The sequence below is a fragment of the Pseudochaenichthys georgianus genome, chromosome 20 (assembly GCF_902827115.2).
Source record: "Pseudochaenichthys georgianus chromosome 20, fPseGeo1.2, whole genome shotgun sequence".
Lineage (NCBI taxonomy): Eukaryota > Metazoa > Chordata > Actinopteri > Perciformes > Channichthyidae > Pseudochaenichthys > Pseudochaenichthys georgianus.
This window is the reverse complement of record NC_047522.1, coordinates 22,693,812-22,718,771: the sequence shown is the minus strand read 5'-3', so window position 1 is coordinate 22,718,771 and position 24,960 is coordinate 22,693,812. Positions and strand designations below refer to the sequence as shown.

General features: G+C 42.2%; 1 protein-coding gene across 1 annotated transcript in view; it reads right to left on the bottom strand.

Annotated features, from left to right (window-relative positions):
* The window catches only part of map3k22 (mitogen-activated protein kinase kinase kinase 22), a 42,682-nt gene extending 21,549 nt beyond the window's left edge, over positions 1-21,133 (bottom strand). The window contains exons 1-4 of the mRNA XM_034108385.2: positions 20,769-21,133; positions 10,073-10,155; positions 8,898-8,942; positions 1,854-1,963 (exon numbers count right to left, since the gene is read on the bottom strand). Of these exons, the coding sequence (XP_033964276.1) occupies positions 1,854-1,963; positions 8,898-8,942; positions 10,073-10,091 (174 nt within the window). The 5' untranslated portion in view covers positions 10,092-10,155; positions 20,769-21,133. The remainder of the gene's footprint in view (positions 1-1,853; positions 1,964-8,897; positions 8,943-10,072; positions 10,156-20,768) is intronic.
* Between the last annotated feature and the right edge of the window lie 3,827 nt (positions 21,134-24,960).

The following is a 24,960-nucleotide window of genomic DNA, read 5'->3' as shown; positions in this document are numbered from 1 at the left end:
TTAGCAACCGGCGTAAACGGGCCTTCGCGCGCTATCAAGCAGTGAGCGCGCGACGTCCTGTTCAGATGACGTCAAACCCAACGGGATGCCATCAATAAACGACACAGAATCACACGACACGCCTACGCCGTGACTACATTCAGGCAGACTGTGGAACACAACCTCTCTGGACCATTCAGATACTTATTAGAAACAAGCTACAAAATGGAACACCTTGGAAAATGCCGTTTAACACTTTTTAAGACCCCGCCTGCACTCGCCTCGTTACATTGGCTACCAGTCAGTTTTAGAATACAATTTAAAATGTCACTGTTGGGGTTAGGGTACCTGGCAGATCTTTTAAAACCACGCCCACACGGTCACTGAGGGCGGCTGACAGACTCCTTCTGGTAGTCTGTCAGCGAGGAGACGGAGCCTTTGCTGTTGCAGCTCCAAAAGCATGGAAGGAATTGCCCCTCCGGGTCAGACTTGCTCCAACTTTTAAATCTCGTTTAAAAACCCACTTCTTTCCCCTGGCTTCTACAGACCAGGTGACGCTTGTGCTTTCACATTTGGGTTTATGTCTTGCATTGTTTTTACGTCGTGTCGGAGAGTTTCTCAGTCTGGCTTCTGATCTGGTTTCATTGTCTCGTGTTTTACATTTGTTTGTGTCCCGTCTGTTGTTTATGTATTTATACAGTTGTTGATGTACAGCACTTTGTTCAACTCTTTGAAATGTGCTATAGAAATCAAATGGATTGGATACGATGGCTGACAAGTTATAACGGCCCAACACACGTACATTAGGAGAAATTAGAACGGATGAAACCGTCTTTATTTGTCACAAAGTGAAATTTGCAAAGTTACGTTAGCGCCTGTCGGGCATCGTTCACAGTAGACTGTAAAAACACTTCTTATGAACGCAGCAGTCGCATAATCTTCTTGGAAATGAGCTTAAATTCAACCGGAAATAAGCTTTTTATCTTCTCCTAAAACTGCAGCCCAACCTTCACCTGACTTTGGCAGCTGTTAAAAAAACGTTTCTGTGTGAGATCCCAGAGCGGTGGTAAAGGTTTAAGGCTCGGCTGAGCGTGCGGTGTGGCGGGTTAATAAAGTGTAATAAAGCAGAATGTGGGACAGCTTTAACTCGGAAACCTACACTCACCCCCTCTGTAGGTTTAGACGATGGCTGTAAAAAAATTATAGTTTACATGATGAGCAGCAGCTGTGATCGGACTGGGTTGACATCTGTTTCCGTAGATTTACAGCAGAGAATCTATAGCTATTAAAGCGACGTAATCCACTTTACATTCACTTAACATCCATGTTATTGCAGTTTCTTTTCCCCAAATAAAGCAAATTCGTGCTTCAGAAATTGCCGTAGATGTGCATTTACACAACGTCTTTCTTAAATGACTGGTTCCTGTTGCAGGTTCCGGTTCCTGTTTGACATTATTCTACTTTTTAGCAGAAGAAATTCTCCGTCACCTGCTGCTTTTCTCACGAAGGAAAGACACGTTTCACACACTCCATTTCATCCTCGTGGTGGCCGGAGTTGGATTTCAATTTACACAGAATTAAACCTTGTTTTTTTGTTTAAAAAGACAACAATGTTGAATATGTTTAGGATAAAAGCATACATTTGGTATATGTCCAAGTGTAATAAAAAAAAATGCAGGAAAAATAATTTAAAAGATTTCTGATTCTATAGTACTGACCATTCATTTTTTGGCGTATTGGAAGCATCCTTGTTTATTTTGTGCCATACACATGAAGGAACCCTCTTATCCATTTAAACAATTAGAAACAAGTCAAATCTGACCCAAGGACATCAGGAAAGTTAAGAAATGTCGTGTCACTTTAAATACTCGTACCTGTTTGTAGAGCAATGTTCTGACTTTGGGCTTGTGGCTGTTGTGCTGGGTGTAGCAGCGGCCCAGGGCTGCCAGGTCCTTCATTATGGAGTTCAGCGCCTCCTCGTCATCTAAAGCACACGAGATAAGCATCAGAACTCAACTCAACCTGACCTCGAGATATATAAAGTCACTTTCCCCCGGGACATAAGGAACCCATGTGGGCATTCCTGCACATTTCGAGAGTAATGCATGGGCGATGATGGGTGGGTGTGTGTGTGTGTGTGTGTGTGTGTGTGTGTGTGTGTGTGTGTGTGTGTGTGTGTGTGTGTGTGTGTGTGTGTGTGTGTGTGTGTGTGTGTGTTGGATCATTGCTTGTGTTGGCTCAGGACAGACACTGAGGCAACACCTGAGGCATCTTCTACTTCCTGTTCTGATGCCATCTGCGGAGTTTCCATTGTTTAAAGCAGTCCGGTTGTTGCTACGACGTTGCCAAGGATCACCTTCTAATCAGAAGCATCTGAACTCTGAAGAGACATCCCTGGGAACGTGGCTGGTTCAGAATAAATACTGTAGTAGTTATCATGTTTTAGCTACAGTGCCCTCACACACTCGAGTAGGTTGTCTGTGGTAGAAAATCAAATACCTATAAAAGCTGTGTTTTCTCGGCACACCGCCTGAATGTCCTCTCAGACCTGTATCGCTCTTCGGGTGTGAGCAACTCTGAGACTCACCACGCCGGTGGCTCTCAAACTCTGCACTCTGCATACAAAAGCTGGGAAGGTGTTTAATAATGCAACGTGTGTGTGTGTGTGTGTGTGTGTGTGTGTGTGTGTGCGTGTGTGTGTCTCAGGGGGAGATGCAGCCTTGAATGTGTGGCCCGGAGCTCGGTTACTAAGCACACCCATGCCTCGTTGTGATTCCAGGAAGCAAAAGTCTTGAGTTCAAATACGAAATCCTGTAGAGAACAATATATATTTTTTGTCAAACGCTGAGTAATTCCGATTTTAAATGGCTGCAGGTTGGAGGGCGTATTTCATGGGATATCGGAAGCTAAGCAAGTCAAGTGTTTTAAATTCCAACATCAGAGGGGAGGGGTAGCGTTCATTAATTTAAAACCCTTAAAGATTCATTTAGCAAACCAAGAGACCACGCTCAGCATTCTTCTTCATCTCCCACTTCACACACACACACACACGCGCGCACACACGCGCACACACACACACACACACTCATATCTGAAGGGGGCAATCATGCAGATGAGCATGTCATACATTACCATATCAAGAGACTTTAATGGAAGCAATTATCTGAGCCCGGTGATTACAATATAAAGAAGAGGTCATTGACCTTCGCTCCCGCCTGCCTCTCAAATGAGCCCCGGGTACTTTCATTAAAAACACACACACACACACACACACACACACACACACACACACACACACACACACACACACACACACACACACACACACACACGGCTTGAAAATCAGGACAGGTGTGTGCCCCGCAAAGCAAACAGCAGAAAAGGTTTAAAGTAAAGGGGATCCGTGTGTGTGTGTGTGTGTGTGTGTGTGTGTGTGTGTGTGTGTGTGTGTGTGTGTGTGTGTGTGTGTGTGTGTGTGTGTGTGTGTGTGTGTGTGTGTGTGTGTGTGTGTGTGTGTGTGTGTGTGTGTGTGTGTGTGTGTGTGTGTGTGTGTGTGTGTGTGTGTGTGAGAGAGAGAGAGAGACCACTGGGGACTGTCATTCACACAGAGAGCGTGATAGGAGAGCAGATGGAGTTCGAGATGCCATTTGATCCTAACACACCAACGGTTATTTTGATTCTGCTGATTATCTCTAGATTAATTGTCATACCTGTCCATGTCAGAAAACCATGTCAGAGAATAGTCATAAATGTCAATATAGTGTCTCAAAGTCTGAGGTGATGTCTTTAAATGTCCTGCTGTCGCTGTTAAAAACGGACTGGACAGACAATTCAACTGAAAGCCTCTTTGAGTGTCACACATCGACACAGCCCCCCACACACAATTCAGTTTCTGCATTTAAGCCATCCGAGTACAAGGAGCCGTGAACTGGCACCGGCTATACCAGTACTTTGTCCTGGTATATTCTATTACTCGGTCCAATCGAGCGACCCTCCGATTCAAGTCTCTCCGTCTGTACCTGTGTGCTCTCATGTTCCGAATAACCCAGCTTCCCCACATTTCTTTTTGGAGTCTATCTACGCCGGGATCCGGAGTCCTGGCTGGTCCTGAGTCCTGATCTGAGTCCTGGACTTCAAGTCCTGGCTGAACCTGAGTCCTGATCTGAGTCCTGGACTTCGAGTCGTGGCTGAACCTGTCTCTGCGGTCCTGCCTTGGGTCTCGTCTTGCTGCTTCCCTGATGGCTCCCACAGGATTGTAGCTGACATCCTCGTGGATTCATCTTCTCATTACAGACACATGCATTTCCAAACATTTGGTCTATATGTTGCAAATGTATTATCTTTTCAATTCACACACGGCATCTACTGCACGTCTGTCCATCCTGGGAGAGGGATCCCTCCTCTGCTGCTCTCCCTGAGCTTTCTCCCATGTTCCCTTTAAACTGGGTTTTCTCTGTGTGTTTCCTTGTACGATGTGAGGGTCTAAGGACAGAGGGTCTAAGGACAGAGGGTCTAAGGACAGAGGGTCTGAGGACAGAGGGTGTCGTATTGTCATACTGATATTCTGTACAAACTGTGAAGTCCACTGAGACAAATGTAACATTTGTGATATTGGGCTATATAAATAAACATTGATTGATTGATTGAAGTCAAATCCATATAGACTGAGGCTGCTATTTCTGCTCAAAGATAATCACTGAAATATGTATATGTATATATATATATATATATTATGTATATATGTATATATATGTACTTGAACATTTCCTAATGATGTTTGTTTAATAAGGGCAGAATCAGTTTAGTGAGTGGATCTCAAATCCAGATATAAACAGGTGTGCATTCAACGGGTGGAATTCTAGGTAAATGTTCTGAAGTCATTTCACATTTTCCCACAAAACCGGCCAAGTTATTTTTACCTCGGCTCGGAAAACCCATTATTTTCCAGAATACCTTTCAGCGAGCTCTGGAAAAAAGGCCTAAAATAGCTTTTTTTTCTTAGTGATGTCACATCTGTGTAAACTTGGCTTCCTACAATATGCTAATACAGTATTCCCAGACCAAATAAGGCGTATGAGGAATAATAGTAACTAAGTAGTACATCTACTAAAGTACTGCACACGCATTTTATCACTTTAATTTCAGCGTTTCTTGGACGTTTCTCCGAGAAAAAAACTCATCAAAACTAGCTTTTAACTTCTACTGCCTCTCAGGTCTAAAAACATTTCTTTTTAACATGGCTTTTTAAATTGAAATGTTCGAACTGTTAAACATGGTTTTCTTTCTTTTAATTGTTTTGTGTGTTTTTGTATTTCTTCTCACTCAATGTATTTTATCTGTTTGATCCTGTAAAGCACTTTGAATTGCATCACTGCACTGTATACAAATAAATTGCCTTGCCTATGACGTCTTTCGTTCACCTCTGACCCAATCAGAGAGCTCTGGAGGAACATCTGGATTGAGGTGGACGTCATGTTCGACGATCCCAATATAGCAGCGAGAGTAAAGTGAGGAACAACGGCACACTCCCTCATTCAGGGACGCTAAATACGGCCGAGTGATACGTAAATGTTACACCCACAGGATCTCAGTGCAAACATGGAAAGAGAACGAGAGTGTGGTATTCCAGGATGATATTATGTTAAAGCGCCAAAGCAGCACTTAATGAGTAGGAATAAAGTCTAATCAGAAACCTTATCTAATGCAGAGGCGTGCTGTGAGCGCGTGTGGGACAGACAGGTGAGTGTGGGACAGACAGGTGCGTGTGGGACAGACAGGTGCGTGTGGGACAGACAGGTGCGTGTGGGACAGACAGGTGCGTGTGGGACAGACAGGTGCGTGTGGGACAGACAGGTGCGTGTGGGACAGACAGGTGAGTCTTCCTTCCTGCATGGTGGTTTAACACATCTGACAAAAGAGTGAAACTAACACCTGCTCGTGTAAACAATACAACTGCTTTCCTCCACAGGACACAACCGCACAAAGCTCCAGAGGGACTCGACCTGAAGGGACTGAAACAGGGACGCTTCAGTTCAAATATAAGCTGTCAGTGGCGCCGGATGACTAACTGCTAGACGGTCTGTCCTCTGCCGACAGGAAGGAACTGAGTCATCATCTCTGCTCTGCATGCGGAGCAGGGCTAACCGCGTTATTCCACACAAGAAAATGAATGGGTTTGTGATTGAATCAGCCAGAGATGGACACGAGGGAACATGGCCGCTTAGTAACCAGACTGAAAAATAATCAAAATGCAGCTATTGTAGTGGAAAACAAGAACAGCGTGCAGTTTATTCATATTTTTTTGTATAAATTGCACTTCTCTTGACAGCTGAGCTAGAATTCATGATTTTCAAAATGTAATAACATATTGCCCAGGGTGACATCTTTTACTCCTTTTTGTGTCTGTGACAAGCCTAACATTAATTTGTTTACTTACTTTTACTTATTTAGTTGTTTGTAATTGATGTTCCATTGATTAGGGAATTCATGTTTACACTTTAGCACTACTTAAGAGAAGAAAACACTCAAATGCAATCCTAAAAATAATCATATTTAGGGCGATTTGACATCTTGGGGTCGAGGAAATCTTCATATTTTTCTCATTATCGTTGCATCTTATTCTCTCTGGTGAGTTTATTCAGAGCTTTCTCCACAGGCTCCAGACTACCCTGAAGTCTGGAAGTCAAGGATACAAAACAAACAACACAGGCCTGCGCGCGCGTGTGTGTGCGTGTGTGTGTGTGTGTGTGTGTGTGTGTGTCTGTGTGTGAGGCCTGTGCTGTGACCTACGGAGAATAGCAGAGGGGGGACAGTGGGTAGGAGTGTGAGAATTGCGTGGTGGCGTTCAGAGCCGGCAGTAACGTCGGGCTATAATTAAATGTATTACATCACCGAGGCCTGGTGCGAGACCACTGCCAGGCCGAGGCCAGCCAAGGCTGACCACCGACACAGTGGAGAACAGACACACACACACACACACACACACACACACACACACACACACACACACACACACACCACCACCACCACCACCACCAACCCCATAACTGCGGAGAGATTTTTCTGGTATGCAGATAAGTCGGGATACCTTGTGTTCATTTCCTGTGCTTCTTGTTTCTTGGTTGAAATGTGATTAGCATAAGAACAGGGGGGAATTCCAGGAAGCTGAGCAGAGCGAGCCGCATTACACAATAGAGGCTGATTGCTGAGCGTTGCATCACCACTCTGCATCTTTCTGTTTTTTCCCTTCTTTAAGCTAAGAAAGTGGCAGAGGGCAAAATGAAGTTAGAGCTCCAGTCCAAGATTATTTACGTAAAAGCAGTTGTCGGATTTGGATCTCACGGGGCTTCTGCAAAACGTATACACATGTTTTGCATCATTTATGCCAATAGATTGAGACCAGAACAGCTAAAAGACTTTGGAGTTTAAGATGCAGCAACAACCGACAAGTGTGTTAAATATTAACCCTGACTTTAAGAGGCTAGTGGTGCAACTTGCAAGCTAACACAGTGTGTGTAAGGGCAAGCAAGGCGTGTGCGTGTGCGTGTGTCAAGCTGCCTGAATGTGAAGACATTGAGGGGATTTCCTGAAGCCGAAAGACACATCATGGCAAAGGCATCCAGCAGGATTTGCAGCTGGAGCCAAACGTGTCCTCACTCTGCAGCAGAGGCCGAGCTCTGACGCACACACCCACGCACGCACGCGCACGCACACACACACACACACACACACGACATTCTCCTCTACACGCCTTGCTCTTTATCGAAACTGCGACACACTTAATTTACCACCTAATGGGTGTAACGCTTAAATCCTTGAAGTTAATCTTTCACTAACAATAATGCCTGATGTAATGCGGGGAGGTCTGTGACAATAGTTGCGCAGTTAATGTTTGTACAAGGTCTCTACCGAAAGTCATTGGAGAATGTCTGCAAACGCTTTCATTCAACATCTAAAGGCTGTGACATGTTCTTCCCTTTGCCCTTGTATGCCTCAGCTTCACTGTAATGGAAATGTAATGAGCTCCTTCAAATCTCTTCACAAATATGCACACTGGCATTTTTTTACACACCACTTAAATGTTAGTGAATGGAGTCACAACGTGGGGGAAATTAGCTTAGCTTAGCAAAAATAGTGGAGGGAAGAGGAAACAGCTAACCTGGCTTTTCCCGTAGTTCAAAGACACCCGTGACAATAACTTAGAAGCTCATCAACAGACAAGGTCACACCAGCAATGTTTATCTACCTGTACTAAAAAACGAAATGAGTAGTATTACAGACTTGCGTCTTTGAGCACCTGTAAAAGCGCTAACAAATTAAATCTATAGTATGACGTAGAGTAGCTATGACTGCTAACATGCTAGCAAAATGTGCATATGCTAGTCATACACATGGTCTCCTGAGCTTCTTTGTTCAGTTCTCTGGGCTGCAAACTCTTCCCTGGTATTTTTAAACATACTTTCATTCAGTAAACAAGTTATTAAAGTGAGGGGAAAACTGTCAAAGCTAGCTATCTTAGCCGCTATTAATTAGTGTATTTTTACTTTGGACCTGCTGCTATGTTTATGCTAAGCTAAGCTAGCGCATTAACGCACAGCCATTAGAGTAGCTTTCTAACAATAGTCTCATTTAACTTTCAGCAAGAATGAGAATAACTGTTTTTAAAATGTCAAACTATTTCTGCAATTGCAATTTTTTCATCCGAGTCAAAACCAGAAGAAAGTTAGCTTAGCTTAGCAAAAAGACTAAGGAAGAGGAAACAGCTAGCATGGCTTTTTCTGGAGTTCAAAAATACATGTCAGAAGCTACAACAATCCCCCCCAGTTAACTTTCAGCAAGAAAGAGAATAACCTCAGTTTGTAAAATATCAAACAATTTCTGTAATTGTTGTTTTTTCATCTCAGACAATTAAGGTTTACCTTGTGAGTTCCTGTGCGGTCCCGGTCCATTTTGGAGACCGTCATCTGTGGAAACACAGAGTCAAAAATGAAGAGCCAGGATATAAACAGTCCTCTTAAGTTATGAGACATAGTGCATTATTTACATTTTAAATGGTAAGTATCACAAAAATGTGTTTAAGGTGTCTTTGTTTGCAGAAGTGAGGGGAGCTCTTGCAGGCCTACAGTGTGCACGCACATACAATACAGGAACATCTATTGTTTGATTTTGTTGGGCTGAGGAACACAGTATATAGGTTTTCCATGGATGCAAGGCAAGTTTATTTATATAGCACTTTTCAACACAAGGCAATTCAAAGTGCTTTACAAAAAATGAAAGACATTAAGCATTAAAAAAGAAAAGCTAATAAAATAAACATTAAAAGAAAAAATACATATAAATATGGATAAAAGTTAAAGTGCAGTTTAAGATATGAATAGTTCAATTAAAAGCAGCGACAAAAAGAAAAGTCTTCAGCCTGGATTTAAAAGTAGTCAGAGTTGCAGCGGACCTGCAGGTTTCTGGGAGTCTGTTCCAGATATCTGGAGCATAATAACTGAACACTGCTTCTCCATGTTTAGTTCTGACTCTGGGGACAGAAAGCTGACCAGTCCCTGAAGACCTGAGAGATCTGGATGGTTCATCATTTAGCAGGTCAGAAATGTATTTTGGGCCTAAACCAGTCAGTGCTTTATAAACCAGCAGCAGTATGCGATGCAATGCAGGAGTGCATGTGTTCCTAGGCTTGGTAGGTGTGAATATAAATATGTGTTAAACACTGGTTTGCATGGGAAGGATATATGTGTGCACCTGGAACGTACAAAGTCAAGCATCCAATTGTGAATAAAGAACAAAAATCAGGAAAACAACATTGTTAAAAGACCAAAATAACCGTGTGCTAAACGGGACCATCTGGAACCGTTAACAGCCTCCCCGCACTCTTTACACATTTGCCATGTTTTCCGTACTGATCCTGCCAGAGGATGTGAGAGGGGTGGGTGTGTGTGTGTGTGTGTGTGTGTGTGTGTGTGTGTGTGTGTGTGTGTGTGTGTGTGTGTGTGTGTGTGTGTGTGTGTGTGTGTGTGTGTGTAATAACGTGTGCTTTTCTGAATGTATGTACTGTGCCCACCACAACCTGCTTTCGAATACAACTCACCCATGTTTACTGTCATCATCAGGAAGTGGCCTGTTGAACTCGAGCACAGAGCTCAACTTCTCAATGCAGGCGAAGATATCATGCTGTGGGCAAAACAAAAAAACAACACAGATTTAACATCCAACAAGAACTGTGCCACTTTCCTTCACACATTATTTCTGTGATTGCACAAAAACAATGACAAAACAGGACGCAGGTGGTAGTTGCAACACAAAGCGCTTTTTTCCGATATCAGTGTCACCGCTTCTGTTATTTCTTTAATCTTTATTTAACCAGGACGGCCTCCTTTCCTCTTTAGGAAGCTCCTGGCAGACAAATAACAACACGACAGCCAAGACATTCATCGGATAATCTTTCCATCTGAAATCCTGCGAATGCCCCGATGTCTCTTTCTAGTGATTCTGAGAACAGGAACTCCTCAGTGTTTGAGGACGGAGGAGCTTTGGTGGGTGTTTGCCTAACCTCCTGCCTCAGGTAAAAAACCACGAGCACAGGCAGTGCAAGGGCAAAAGAGAGGCTGTCACATCCCATAATGTAGACAGAAAATAGACAGTAGAATTATGTCTTTGCATCCAGTGAAAGGCTACTTCTGGATTTGCTTTCGCACACACACTGGTGGGAAGCATTTGTTGATTTCCTTTGAAGGCAAGCTCAGGAAAAAAGGGGAACAGGAACTACATACAGTCCAGTTTTGTGATATTTAAACTTGTTGAGCTGACCAATGGGAAGCTGCAGGTTACAGGGTCTTACGCAAAGCAAATCGAACATATTAAGGGAGACTGTGTTAGAGTCCAAACTAAATATGTGGAAGAAATATTTAGCTATTAGCAACTTTACATACTTTGTGTTGTATCTGATTTGTCCTGAATTACCTGTTTAATAACAATTATATGTAATCTATTGGATGTTTTGAGTAAAACAGTGAATGTTGTGAATTAAATGCACTTTATTGCTACAGCTGATATATTAGCATTTATAAGCTACCAGTCAACCCATAAACCCCCCCCCCTCTCAATCAACTTTTTCTCTCTTTGATTTTATTTTACTATATTTATTTGTTTGCCTGTCGTTGTTCGTCTACCCTCCCTCACACTGTAAGGCGTCTTTGAGGTGTGAAAAGCACTATATAAATAAAATACAATATATTATTTAATTTAAATTGCTACAGCTGATATATTAGCATTTATAAGCTACCAGTCAACCCATAAACCCCCCCCTCTCAATCAACTTTCTCTCTCTTTGATTTTATTTTACTATATTTATTTGTTTGCCTGTCGTTGTTCGTCTACCCTCCCTCACACTGTAAGGCGTCTTTGAGGTGTGAAAAGCGCTATATAAATAAAATACAATATATTATTTAATTTAAATTGCTACAGCTGATATATTAGCATTTATAAGCTACCAGTCAACCCATAAACCCCCCCCTCTCAATCAACTTTCTCTCTCTTTGATTTTATTTTACTATATTTATTTGTTTGCCTGTCGTTGTTCGTCTACCCTCCCTCACACTGTAAGGCGTCTTTGAGGTGTGGAAAGCGCTATATAAATAAAATACAATATATTATTTAATTTAAATTGCTACAGCTGATATATTAGCATTTATAAGCTACCAGTCAACCCATAAACCCCCCCCTCTCAATCAACCTTTTTTTTGTTGTTGTTGATTTTAGTTTACTATATTTATTTGTTTGCCTGTCGTTGTTCGTCTACCCTCCCTCACACTGTAAGGCGTCTTTGAGGTGTGAAAAGCGCTATATAAATAAAATATAATATATTATTATTATTAATGAAAGAAGAAGTACAATTGGACCGACATCAGTGAGATCATAGCTCCTTCTCTGGCTGAATGCAGAACGAGGAAACCGGTCACTGCCTGATTTAAACACAACGCTTTCTAAGTTCAACATTTAGCAGCACTGCAGTTTGACTAAAATGTTTCACTTCTGCCGTTGTGGCATTTTTGTTACTGATTAATATTTGCAGTAAACCAAACATGCCATCACATGAGTAACTGCAGATTTCCAATCAAAGTGCAGGGAGATAATATACTGAGCCTTTAGGCTGCAGGGGGACTTAATGAACAGAAAAATGCAAAACAGCCTGAAAAAAGGAGCGTGTAAATAAACTTGTACAGCAGATTTATTTTGTGGGAGTCTGACGATCAATCCCAACCCTCGAATATTTGGAAAAACACTCAAGAGCCTCCAGAGAGATAAATAACATAAACACCCCCCTAGATATTTCTCAACACATCATTTGCTTTTGTTTTGCCATCTCCAGTGTCCATGTTGCCACACACACACACACACACACACACACACACACACACACACACACACACACACACACACACACACACACACACACACACACACACACACACACACACACACACACACACACACACACACACACACACACACACACACACACACACTTTATCTATGTGTCTCCCAGAGAACTTTTCATAAAAGCGATAAACAAGGCCATTCAACGAGTTACAGCCTGGGGGGTCGAGTCACAGGGTGGTTTGTGGTGTCCTGTTTGTGAGTGGTATTACAAACAAAAATAAGAGTAACGCTGCTAACTGAGCATTAACAGTAGACAAACTTATATTAAAGGGGCCTTACTATGCTGATGTTCAGGTGTACATCAGTATGTAGTGTCTCTACTTTAAAGAGTCCTCTCCTGCTGATGTTCAGGTGTATATCAGTATGTAGTGTCTCTACTTTAAAGAGTCCTCTCCTGCTGATGTTCAGGTGTACATCAGTATGTAGTGTCTCTACTTTAAAGAGTCCTCTCCTGCTGATGTTCAGGTGTATATCAGTATGTAGTGTCTCTACTTTAAAGAGTCCTCTCCTGCTGATGTTCAGGTGTATATCAGTATGTGGTGTCTCTACTTTAAAGAGTCCTCTCCTGCTGATGTTCAGGTGTATATCAGTATGTGGTGTCTCTACTTTAAAGAGTCCTCTCCTGCTGATGTTCAGGTGTATATCAGTATGTAGTGTCTCTACTTTAAAGAGTCCTCTCCTGCTGATGTTCAGGTGTACATCAGTATGTAATGTCTCTACTTTAAAGAGTCCTCTCCTGCTGATGTTCAGGTGTATATCAGTATGTAGTGTCTCCATGCTTTAATGTTCAAAAAGCTCTTTATTTTTCTCATGCCTGTGCTGCGGCACCTCTTTTCACCCTCTGTCTGAAAACAGAGCCCAGTCTGCTCTGCACAATAGGGCCCCTTTAAGCCCTAAAGAGAGTAAGATATTGTGGCATCAGAGTATGGCGCTGCTGACCACACATGAAAGAGAAGAGGAACCACAAGACAGGTGGTCTCCTCACACCATGTGGTCCAGTCTCTCGCTGATGCTCACACACACACACACACACACACACACACACACACACACACACACACACACACACACACACACACATCCACACGGCGAACAGAAAAGCCCTGTCCTGTGCCAGTGAGTCACCAGATGGCCCATCTGTGGCCCCTCGGCTCAGCGTGGAGCCCACAGATCGCCAGCCCAACTCTCCCAACGCTTCTTGGCAGGCGGCTCCACTTGAAGATCAAATGCTAATCGCCACTCGCTCTCCTCGCTCTGCAGCCGCTCCCACAGCTCCGTCTCTCGGCCTCATCGTGAGACAACCCTCCAGAAAAGTGCTTGAAATGCTGCTTGAATGCTGCGACACTGTCAAACATCACGAGTTTCACTGGCAGACGCCTCTCTTTTGTCAGCGTGAGGAGGACGGTGCTGAAGTTGATTAAAAAGCAGAGGATGGGATTTCAGACGAGGGTTGTGGGGAATTATGAGAGCCAGACAAAGCAGAGCCGTGCTCCTCAACCACAAGCTGCATTTTTATTTTCACTGGAGTGACTGAAGAGGAACAACAGCCAAGATCTCGCTGGCCAGCACGTATGCATGCGCACTTATCCTCTTTCAGCTCTGTTACATCACCGTGTTGAACCCGAGGAAACAGCGTGATGTTTCCGCAGGTCTCCGAGGGAAACCCCCTCCTCATTTAGCCTGAGGTCCGCTCTCAGCTGCATGAGGCCTGAGCAGTGAGAATGACCTCACTCTCGTGGAGTAGAAAAGAAATCACAGAGTGAGAGGTCGACTTCTAAACTTTGCAACATGGCTGTCAGCTCTGAGGGTTTTTCTATTCTCGAACACAGCACGTCTGAATCAGCCATGACACACGACAGAACGGACAATCGATGAAGTTAAGCACAGATCAGGCGGAGAGGAGGCTAGCTACTTCCTACTTTCCACCCTTTATGCTAAGCTAACCCGTTTAAAAAGGTCTAGCTTAATGTTTACCAAACAGATGAGAGCGGTACCAATGCTCTCATCTAACTCTAGGCAATGTCTTTCCGTCAACTGTGCAACTTTTGTCCGCCTGGTTGGACTCTTTATCAATCATATAGTAGGGCTGCTCAATTAATCGTATTTTAATCACGATTATGGCTTGCAACGATTACGAAAACAACGTAATCGAAATAAATTATTTTTTTATTATTATTATTACTTTTATTTTTGTTCTTCGGTTGAGTTATACTTAAAGTTCAGGGTAATCAACTGTTAAAAACAAACTGTTCACTTTTTTTTTCTCCAATAAATGGATGTTTTCAAAGTCAATGAATAATCGCATTTACATTTATTGACCCAAATAATCCAGATTATGATTGTTGCCATAATCGAGCAGCCCTATCATATAGTATACATCATCCCCCACATCTCTAATACACCTTTTAACACAACTTCCTTCAGTCTAATTCATTTCCAAGAAAGGGCAGAAATGTTGATGATTTCACAAAATGGACCCCGGAAGACCGCCGACGCTTCAAAATGGAATAATACACCCATAACTCAATATAGGTAGTAAATATTAACTTGAAAATAACCTAGTACGGAACCATCCATGGTATCTTCCTGGCAATTCGATAAAAAAGCCTCTTATTCCAACAAAAAAAAACTATTGGAAACGGGTCAAGTTTGACCTGAGGACAACAGAAAGGTTAAATATCTCGTCGTTTGATTTATGGTATGACAATGAGGAAACTTGTTTATGTAGTGTAATAAATCACAGGTAATCCAAAACCTACATTCATATATGTTAAAATATTGTAGATAATCTAGTTTTAATGCAATTTAATAGTCTGAACTTCCTTAACTCAAAATAATGACATCCATCTGACTAAATGTAATGCAAAATGTTCACTGGGATCATGCATTATGAAACCACTTTCAGTCGATCATATGAAAGCTATTGAAAGCGAATGCCCGCCTGGAAAACGTCAACATTTCCAAAAACCAAAAGCATCTTTTGCAGCTTTGATGAGAAGTCGAAAGTGATGTGCATTTATTGGTTTAATAATTAGAAAAATGGTCTGTTGCTGTTTAAACGATGTATCCCGTCCTGAACGTTCGCCAACACACATGAGTCAGACGGCCGAATAATGGAGGGTTCTGGGGACAACACAATGCAGCGTGTCGTCGTCGCTCTGCGCGTTGAGTAAGAAGAGGGTTTTCCAAGCAGGGACAAACTTAAAGACACTCCGTGTGGGGCCTCATTTATCATCGCCTCGGCCCCCCTGGCTTTGTCTTTCAGGAGTTATGGCTGAGAAGATATTCAAGTGTTTCTAATGGGACACACGGATCAACGTCTCCTTCCTACAACGACACAAGACGATCCAGATTTACCTCAAATAAAAGAATTCCCCTTTTGATTTAATGCCATTATTTTTATCAGGTTTCATTTGGAGCTGCAACCAAACCTTAAATCTCAGAAGAAAATAATGAAAGAAAAGGATTATAATCTCCCAAAGTGATATCTTTAAAAACACAGACATCTAGTATGTAATCTTAATACACGAATAAAAACAGCAATTCTTCACATTTACAAACCTGGTACAACACTGAAATATCTCAACTAATTGCCATGGAATTTTCCACATTCATTCATGGTCCCCAGAAGATTATGCTACTCCATTCATGATCCTCATACTTGCATCGAATGCCACCAGCAGCTCAAAGTATTCCGCTTTTCAGAGAAATATCAGACATTCACGTTTCCCAGGTGATGTATCCGAATAACTCCCGACTTTTCATGTCAAAACCAGGTTTATGATCACATTCCTAACAATATTCCCACCAGCCTCAGTCAGCTGCACTCACCAGGAACACAGTCACCAAGCTAACTCAGGTGTGTCAATAAGCGAATTCCACCTATGGGTGTGACTGCCACCACAAGCCAGACTGTAGAAATATGTATTTTCCTTACAAGCATGACAACATTAGCAGTTCACTAAAACCAGTATTAGTGCAGATAATGTCGAAAACCATGCGAACCTTCCTAAAGTAGGCCATTGTAAGCACTCCATTAAGGGAGTGGCTATATACAGGACGGTCCTGCACAGAAGCCCTGAAATGGCTTTTTATGTAGTCTACAGAAATATGGATATAATTGGTGTACAATTAACGTTTACAGCAGGATAAATGACAAAAATGTACAGCATACTACATACAATTCAAAAGACGGTTTCTCCGATTTCTAAAATAAAAATGCCGGCGTAGCCGATAAATGATTTGTGTTGCTTTCAATGCAAAATCACTACACGTCAACGAAATGTCGGCGTATTCTTTAAAAAAAACCTTCAGTTTTAATAAAACCGAGTAGTCTTTAAAGTATGCAGTGATATCCTTTACAAGTACATTGTGCATTGGAAAATATAAAGTAGAAAATGATTGAAACATAAAAAGAGAAGCCAAAAAAAAGACTGAAATCAGCATAAAAAGCTAAGCAATTGGCATGGAAAGAGATTTAATTGCCACAATTTTATATTAAGGGGAAACTCATCGAAAATAATGTTGTCGTGAGAATATTTATCTGTGAATCCTATCCCTACATTACCACCGCGAAACTTGCTTAAGCATGCTATAATAGCCCGGTCTGTATATAGTCATTTGACGTTAGCTGCAGGACGGTCCTGTATATAGCCATTTCAGAGAGCTGTGTACAGGACCGTCCTGTATATAGCCTCGGCCCTCTATTAATCAAAAATAGCAACGCAATTTCCCAGAGCCTAACGACTACGCAATAAAACTGCTTTTTTTTTTTTAAATCGACTACATTTGAAATACATTCTACTCAACGGAGATAAAGTGCCATTTCTATCATCCTATCTGAACACAGTGAAGGATGTTTAAATGATTCATCAATCATAAGTTTGAGCGCTGCTTTCATCACTTCATTTGCGAAGAAATGAAATCCCAAGGAGACAACTTGGTCCTAGGAGAATGCAGAGGCGTAATGAGGGAAATGGATGTTAACTCAATCCTCTGGTAGCAATCAGAGAGAGGAGCCTCCTCTGTGAAAGTGATGGCTCTATTAGCTCGGAGATAAGTAGATCTGTCTGCCGTTATCATTAACCGCACAACACCGGCTAAAAATAGCCACGTGAAGGAGTGTGTCTCCCGCCGTCCGCAGCGTGGATCCACCCTCTGGAAAAACCATATCCTCTCTAAGCACAATCTGTAACGTAAACTGTCTTTTCCATTTTGCGGTGACACGCACATTCAGTCATTGTGTTTCTCCACCCAGACGCAGCCATGCAGAGGCAGCGCACAGACTTAAACCCACTTCACGAGACACAATGTCAAACAGCTGTGGTTCAGGAAGAGAGCAGGGAAGTATTTCGGCTTTGCAACCAAAGCTTTATCCATGAGCTGAGTTCTGGGCGTTTGATTTGAAGCGGCTGAGTGAGCATTGTCACGAGTTAATGTAACAAAAGACTCTCACTTCTTTATGCATTCACTACATGATACCTTCAAGTTAAAGGAGAGGTGTTTTACACAAGATAAAGTTGTCCTCAGTGTTATTGAATGGTTGCAATCTGGCGGTGTTGTGTCTATCCGGCAGACTCTGCTCCTTAAGGCAGACAAAGCTCAATCAGGACCACTTCCTCTCGCTTTCTGGAGAGGCTGGGCCTTCCCGATAAAGAGCGGCGACCCAGACTGACTTTGGGAAGCAGTCAGCAGACGCCTTCACGTTCGGCTTTTCCAGGCCTAATCTCGAAGGTGATAAGAGTGGTGATTGTCTTCTATCAGCCTTGAAAACAAATATCCCTGTGTATGAAATCACCTGCTTTTGTAAAGTTAAGAATACAACGTGTAACAAGACTCTTCATCCCCTGGCGGAAGCAGCACGGTCAGCAGTTTCTGCTTTGCGTCATCCGGGGTGTGCCGCGGCGCAGCCAGCTCTGCACACCTGTGTTTGCACAGTGTCAATCGTCCTGAGCTCGAGCTCTTACACTTCTTGAGGTCGATTTACACACTTTTCTAAACGGTTTTTATCTGGGTTCTGTCCTGAAGCTCAGAGCTCTGATTTTGCTTTGTGAATCATTGCTGAGGTCGTGTACACACTGCAGATACTTTTCCTCCAAGATATATATCTGTATTGGCCCCGGCTCATTTTTCTTTCTGTCTTCTTGTCTCGCAGTCTCTGCCACATGGTGCTGAATCTTCCGTTGCTTCACCGCAGGGATAGAGATGGTGCCAGATACGGCGCTTAGCAATCAGAACTCAATTTCTTGTCTTGTCAGAAGAGACACTCATTGTCCTCTCGTGCTCAGACTCATCTGCGCCAAATGGCAAAGTCTTTCTGTAGTGTTTTACTGAAGGGTGGCTTTCACACAGCTCTGATTGACGGAGCTCTGAAGAGATGGACCATGAAGATCTCTTAGAAAGGAATTGTCTTGGTTTTTTCTTACATATACTGAAGGACTTTTCTTGCCAAGTTTAGTCCTCATGGAAGCAAGCATCTTCCATTACTCCACACAATGCTTTCTTACATGTATTCTGACACATATGGGCATTGAGGATTCAAGGAAACAAGGATTACCGTTCCTTCGCATACTCTTTCCTTCCAGACCTGCCATCAGGATGCATACTTTTCCTGTCTGCTCTTGACTTTTTCTAATGTGAGCATATGTTGTCACGTTTGAACTGCTTGTGCTGATGTCTGTGCCTTACATTGTTTTGTATTTGACACAAATCCTTTCCTCCTTAGCATGATACTTAAGCTTTTGATCCAGCCTTTCTGTTCCATTTGGTGTTTTATTGGCTGATTTAACATCAGGCTAAGAGACAAGAGTGTCAGAAATCGTCTAGTCTTTGTGCTTTGTCATTATGGATTTAAGTTGATAGAGTTATGGCAACAAAAGTAATCTCCAGCAATTAAGTATTAAAGTTATGGGACTTACAATAGACAGTTCAGGTGGGAAACGACAAAATGAAAAGCGTTAGAGACCAAGATATCCTGATAAGTCCAATGGCTTTTTTCTGTTACAAACTCTTTTCTTGAACTTTGCAAAGCAGGTTTTCTGTCAGTCGTCTGGCAACAGATACATCATACTTGTTGAAAACGTACGGCACTCAATGACAGACTTGTTTTGCTTACTAGAGTAACCAGGCAACGTCCAAAACAGGCCTTCAAGAGGGAGATAATAGGCCTCCTTACATGAGTCACGGCCACCTTTCACCTCCAGCCTCTGGGCAGTGGGCGGCTTGGCTTCTGTGAGGTCAGCGTTTGATAGCATGATTTCACACTCTTCAGTGAAGGAGACGGCGTGAGGTCGGTCATGAAAGAAACTATCCTGAGAGGTAATAGATGGGACACAACACACTCCTAAACCACCGACCCTGCACCAGGTTGACCTCAAGCAAAACACTCGTCCTCCTTACTCCCATCAAAAGACAATTAGCTATACCCATGGCTTCTGTCTTCGGCTGCCATGTTTCTGTGGGATCCCGTTATCTGCCCAGATGGATTGTTTTGCTTGAGGCACACCAACCGTATCTGTGGGCGTCTCCCAGTTGACACAGTTTGACTTAAGGCTACTTCTGATCCCAAAGTGCTGATAAACTCATCCGTGATTTGAGGAACGCATGATGGCCTCGTTCCAATCTAATTTGCCGGGTTGTCTCGGAGGTCTGAATGTACAGAGAGCTCTGGATGAAGCTCCTCATGACTTTTTGAGAATGCATGGATGGAAATGGAGGACAGTTGGGTGAGGAAAACATTAAACATGGGAGGAACTTTTTAAGGATAAGAGGTGAGAAATTCTCCTTTCAAGGAAACTGACTACTGTGAATCACAGCAGAGAAAATAAATGAGGCTAGGGTGACAATGACTTTCCAGAAATGACTCACACCTCCACAAAATAACAGTATTTATATATATATATATATATATATATATATTTATATATATATATATATATATATATATTTATATATATATATATATATATATATATATATATATATATAACCACTCATAATCAAATGCAAAAGTGAATTCTGGCAACAATCTGAATTTAATAAAAAGAAAGGAACTTTTAATGGATCTGCACTTTCAAATTCAAAGAAATATTTGCAATGAAATCCTGGTTTTGGTCAGTCTCTTGCAAGAAGTCCATATTTGTTGTTTTAATAGATGTTCCCTTTCCTGTAGTTTGTTATTATATTTTTGTGCACGGCCACCCATTACTATATTATTTAATAGTTGCAAATACTAGTTGTAACTGTATTTCACTGTACTGGCTTTTCACTTGCTGTAAACAGGAAATAACAGTGTAAAAGCAGTGATGTAACAACACAAGAACAGATACTCTCGACTGGACTCTTACCTTGTTATCACTCAGTCTCCATGGTGTGGCTGCAGCAGGGTTAAAGGTGAATTAAGTGTAAAGTTATCACCGATAAACGAGAGGAAGAGATGGAAAAAAACAAAAAATCCCAACAGATGCAGAGCAAATCTTCCCCAAAAACAGTGGTGGGCTGATATCCGGAAACTGCTGGAGGACTACAATGTGAAGCTGTGTTCAGGCAGAAGGTTCTCCTCTTCTTCGTGCATTATCCAGAGAGTGTTTACAGAAATGTCTGCTGTGTGTTCAGAGGAAAGTTTTTTTACAGCCTGCTCCTCGCTGCTCTTCTGCACAAACACTAAACACTACACACAGAGGAGCCGAGTTTCTGCCCTCGAGCTGCGCCTCTGACGTGAGCAGCAGCAACGTGAGCTCCAGGAAGTGGTGACGCTGGCGGTGCCGCGTTTCCATGGCAGGGACATAAAGCGAGGAAACACCGCCCCCCTGTGGAGGCATGCTGCAAGTACAACAGCTGCCGCAGAGGACTGTTTTAACTTTTTACATTAAATTCTGCTAATAATAACTCGTGTAAAAAAATATAGAGCAACACATTTAGGATACTCAAAGACCAACTTAACCCTTGTGTTATGTTCACATTTTGCACCCTTTGGTAATGTTCGGGTCAAAATGAAATTGACCCGGGACATATTTCAGGGTTTAAAAAAAATACCGAACTAAATTCAACATGCACAATTCCTTATATATATTGTCTTTAACTCATTCCCCAACAATATAAATGAAATATATGATTCGTTTTTGAAAATACTCTTTGCTGGATCAAATGTAACAATGGAAGTGTCCATCGTTTTTTGTGATACAAATGTAATTTATGTTAAAAAAAAATACACTGTAATAAAAACTAGGTTTACATTTTGCTCATGCTTTTCTAGGACAAATGTAAATGAAAAAAATGTTCATTAATGTTTAATATTTTTAATCTGTCACATAATAATCAAAGCCCTGAAGGAAATAAAGCAATTTATCAGCAATTGGAACACAAGAACCACATCCAAAAGTATTTGACTATGAAGTAGAGAGAATGAAACATCCATATAAATTACATAGAACAGATATAAACACAAAGCAAATAAAAACAATTAACAGTCACTATTCATAAAATACAGTATATCCGAAAACTATATTGATGAAGTGACGCTGCAGAACATCATGTGAGTCAATGGGCAAGTCCCTTTAGGAAACACATGATGTACAGAACTTCTTCCTGTGTATAGCACATATGTACTTGTTGCAGTTGCTGCATGTAGTCTGTGTCTTTGAGTCCTTTGAGGGTCCACAGACCTCACAGCTGGCTGTGGGGTCTTCCAGCAGCTGGCTCTGAGTCAAGTTCATCTTCCAATTTGCTGTCAAATTCTGAGTTTACCTCCACATTATCCTCATCTTCAGAAATGTCTTCCTGTCCCACTTCACCGTGTTCCTCTAATGCATTCCACTCACTCTCATCCATCATTAGCTCCGAGGCTCTGAGCAGAATATCTTTTGACCATTTTGCTGGTAGATCATTGTAGTTCTGCACTACACTGTTACACTGAGGTTATGTCTCTGTTTAGTCCCTCCTCCGGCGTGCAGGTGCGAGGGGGGACAGCGCGAGGCTGCAGCCTCTGTCTCCAGATCAGTTTCACTCCCAGGTAACAAACCAAAGACCTATAATGTGTCCAGAGAGAGGTATTCAAAACATGGCCAGGTTTCAGCTGTGTGCACGTTGTGTGTTGCAGTGATGACGGAGAGTTCAGGGCCGCGGTGGTCCTCTGGTCTCCTCTGGTGAAGCCCCCCCTCACTCTGCAGCTGCAGGGGACAGGGTCCTATGATGAAGTGCACCGGTCACACTGAGTGTCCTCTCAACACCACAGTCACACAAACACATATCAGCCCTTTGTAAGATTGTAAATAAATGTGAAGAGCAACTTGTCAGGTGTTTGTCCATTTATTAGATATGTGCTTTTTAAATGAACTTTAATTAAAAAAGCCGCTTACTAACCTGCTGTTTAACATGCAGGTTTCATTAAGGCACATTAGCATTCTCTGAGCATGCAGAGATAAAGGAATCAAAACAGCATCGAAATGCATCGAGTCTCTTATTTTGTGATGATTCAAATCACTTTTTTTATCATCACAGTCTTGATTTCTAGTTCTCTACAGTCCAGGAATTTGCTGTGACACCATGTGATGAACCCTGGAGACTATTTTCAGAACAGGAAACAACAGGAGATACCAGGAACACCGGACACTGCATCCATTACTAGCGATATCTGATATGTTAGTAAAGGGGCCCGATTCTGCTGTTTGGGTGTGTTATAGAGGCATGTCAGGATGTGGTGTAGCTTGTTTTCAATAAGTATCTGAATGGTCCAGAGAGGTTGTGTTCTACAGTCTGCCTGAATGTAGTCATGGCGTAGGTGTGTCGTGTGATTCTGTGTGTATTGATGGCATCCCGTTGGGTTTGACGTCATCTGAACAGGACGTCGCGCGCTCACTGCTTGATAGCGCGCGAAGGTCCCGAACCTCTTATGCAGGTGGGCATTTTTTCATAAGTGGAAACAAATAAAAACAATTCCACATGTCCTTCACAATAAATAAGCCCCGGCCATTGAGTTTCAGGTTGAACGAAAAATATCCTTATATTTTTTTATTCATTGAAAATGGAAATCGGGTCAATTTCACCCGAACACCACACAAGGGTTAATTCATCTTTATTAAGCAGTATTTACATTGTTACTCTTCCTATTTTACATGCTCTGATAGAATAACTGTATGCTGTTGAACCCCCCCCCCCCCAACAAATATAATAATGAATCTTTATTTAATTATATTGTTTAATGAATATGTTTTAATTCATGATTTGGATTGAATGCACGCGTATGCTTGTGCAAATAAATGTCCTAGGTCTCTGGTGGTAACAGAACAAAACTTACATTCTTTAAAACCATACAAATAAATACAAAAACAATAAATTACCAAAATAATAAATGTGATATTTCTTTCCTTTCGTGTTTCTGTAGACATTAGGGACTTGTACCTTTCATGTGCAAAAACCTGCATCACCTGTAATAATCTGTAACATTTAAATCACCAGTTACATATTTGTATCGACAGCATGTTGTGTCAAATCAGTAAGAGCTTCAACATGAGCTCCAGACTAATGGGTAGTGATAATCTCACACACACACACACACGCACACACACACACACACACACACACACACACACACACACACACACACACACACACACACACACACACACACACACACAACACACACACACACACACACACACACACACACACACACACACACACACACACACTCATCCTGAAAGTGTGTTGTTCTCCTGTCAGCCAGAAAACAGACTACCTGTGCACCCAAATATAAATTATAATGGGCACAAAAATGTAACCCAGTCCTTTCTCCTCTTTTTTGCTAAATGACTCAGACAATCAGAATATGAAGTGCCCCGCTGACCTTGTCCCCCACTCTTCAGATGAGTTGCACACTGCCCTGTTTTATTTGTGATCAGACATGCCCTTGCTTCTGTGCTGGAGAGTGCAATGAATATCAATTGGACATTTGCATCTCACTGTGGAATTGCAAACACGTGTCCACGTCTGAACTGTGCTGTAGATGAACACCACAGGCAGCTGTACGGAACAATACCAGGTTGTGTGTGTGTGTGTGTGTGTGTGTGTGTGTGTGTGTGTGTGTGTGTGTGTGTGTGTGTGTGTGTGTGTGTGTGTGTGTGTGTGTGTGTGTGTGTGTGTGTGTGTGTGTGTGTGTGTGTGTGTGTGTGTGTGTGTGTGTGAGAGAGAGGGGCTAGCAGCATCAGTTTGCAGATTGTTTGAGAGATTTCCTGCTTTCCTCGGGAGAAAAGGAGGATGCCTTTGCAGTCAGATTTATGAAAAGTAATTAAAAGTGTGTCGTGTTGGAGGACTCTAGACACGCGACCATTTTTTTTTTCTTGTGGCTGCCTTTTTCGATCTTTGCTAAAAGGGTCTACTAGAAAAATCCATTCTCCCTCACGGCGGACTGCGGCCGAAATCGACCCGCGTGAAATCAATGAGGCCTTTGGCACTCAGGTGAACTCAACAGGAAAAAAGAACAAGGCATGTCTTGTTGTTTCAGATCAAACCTCACGGTAAATGATGGATTTCCGGTGGCCG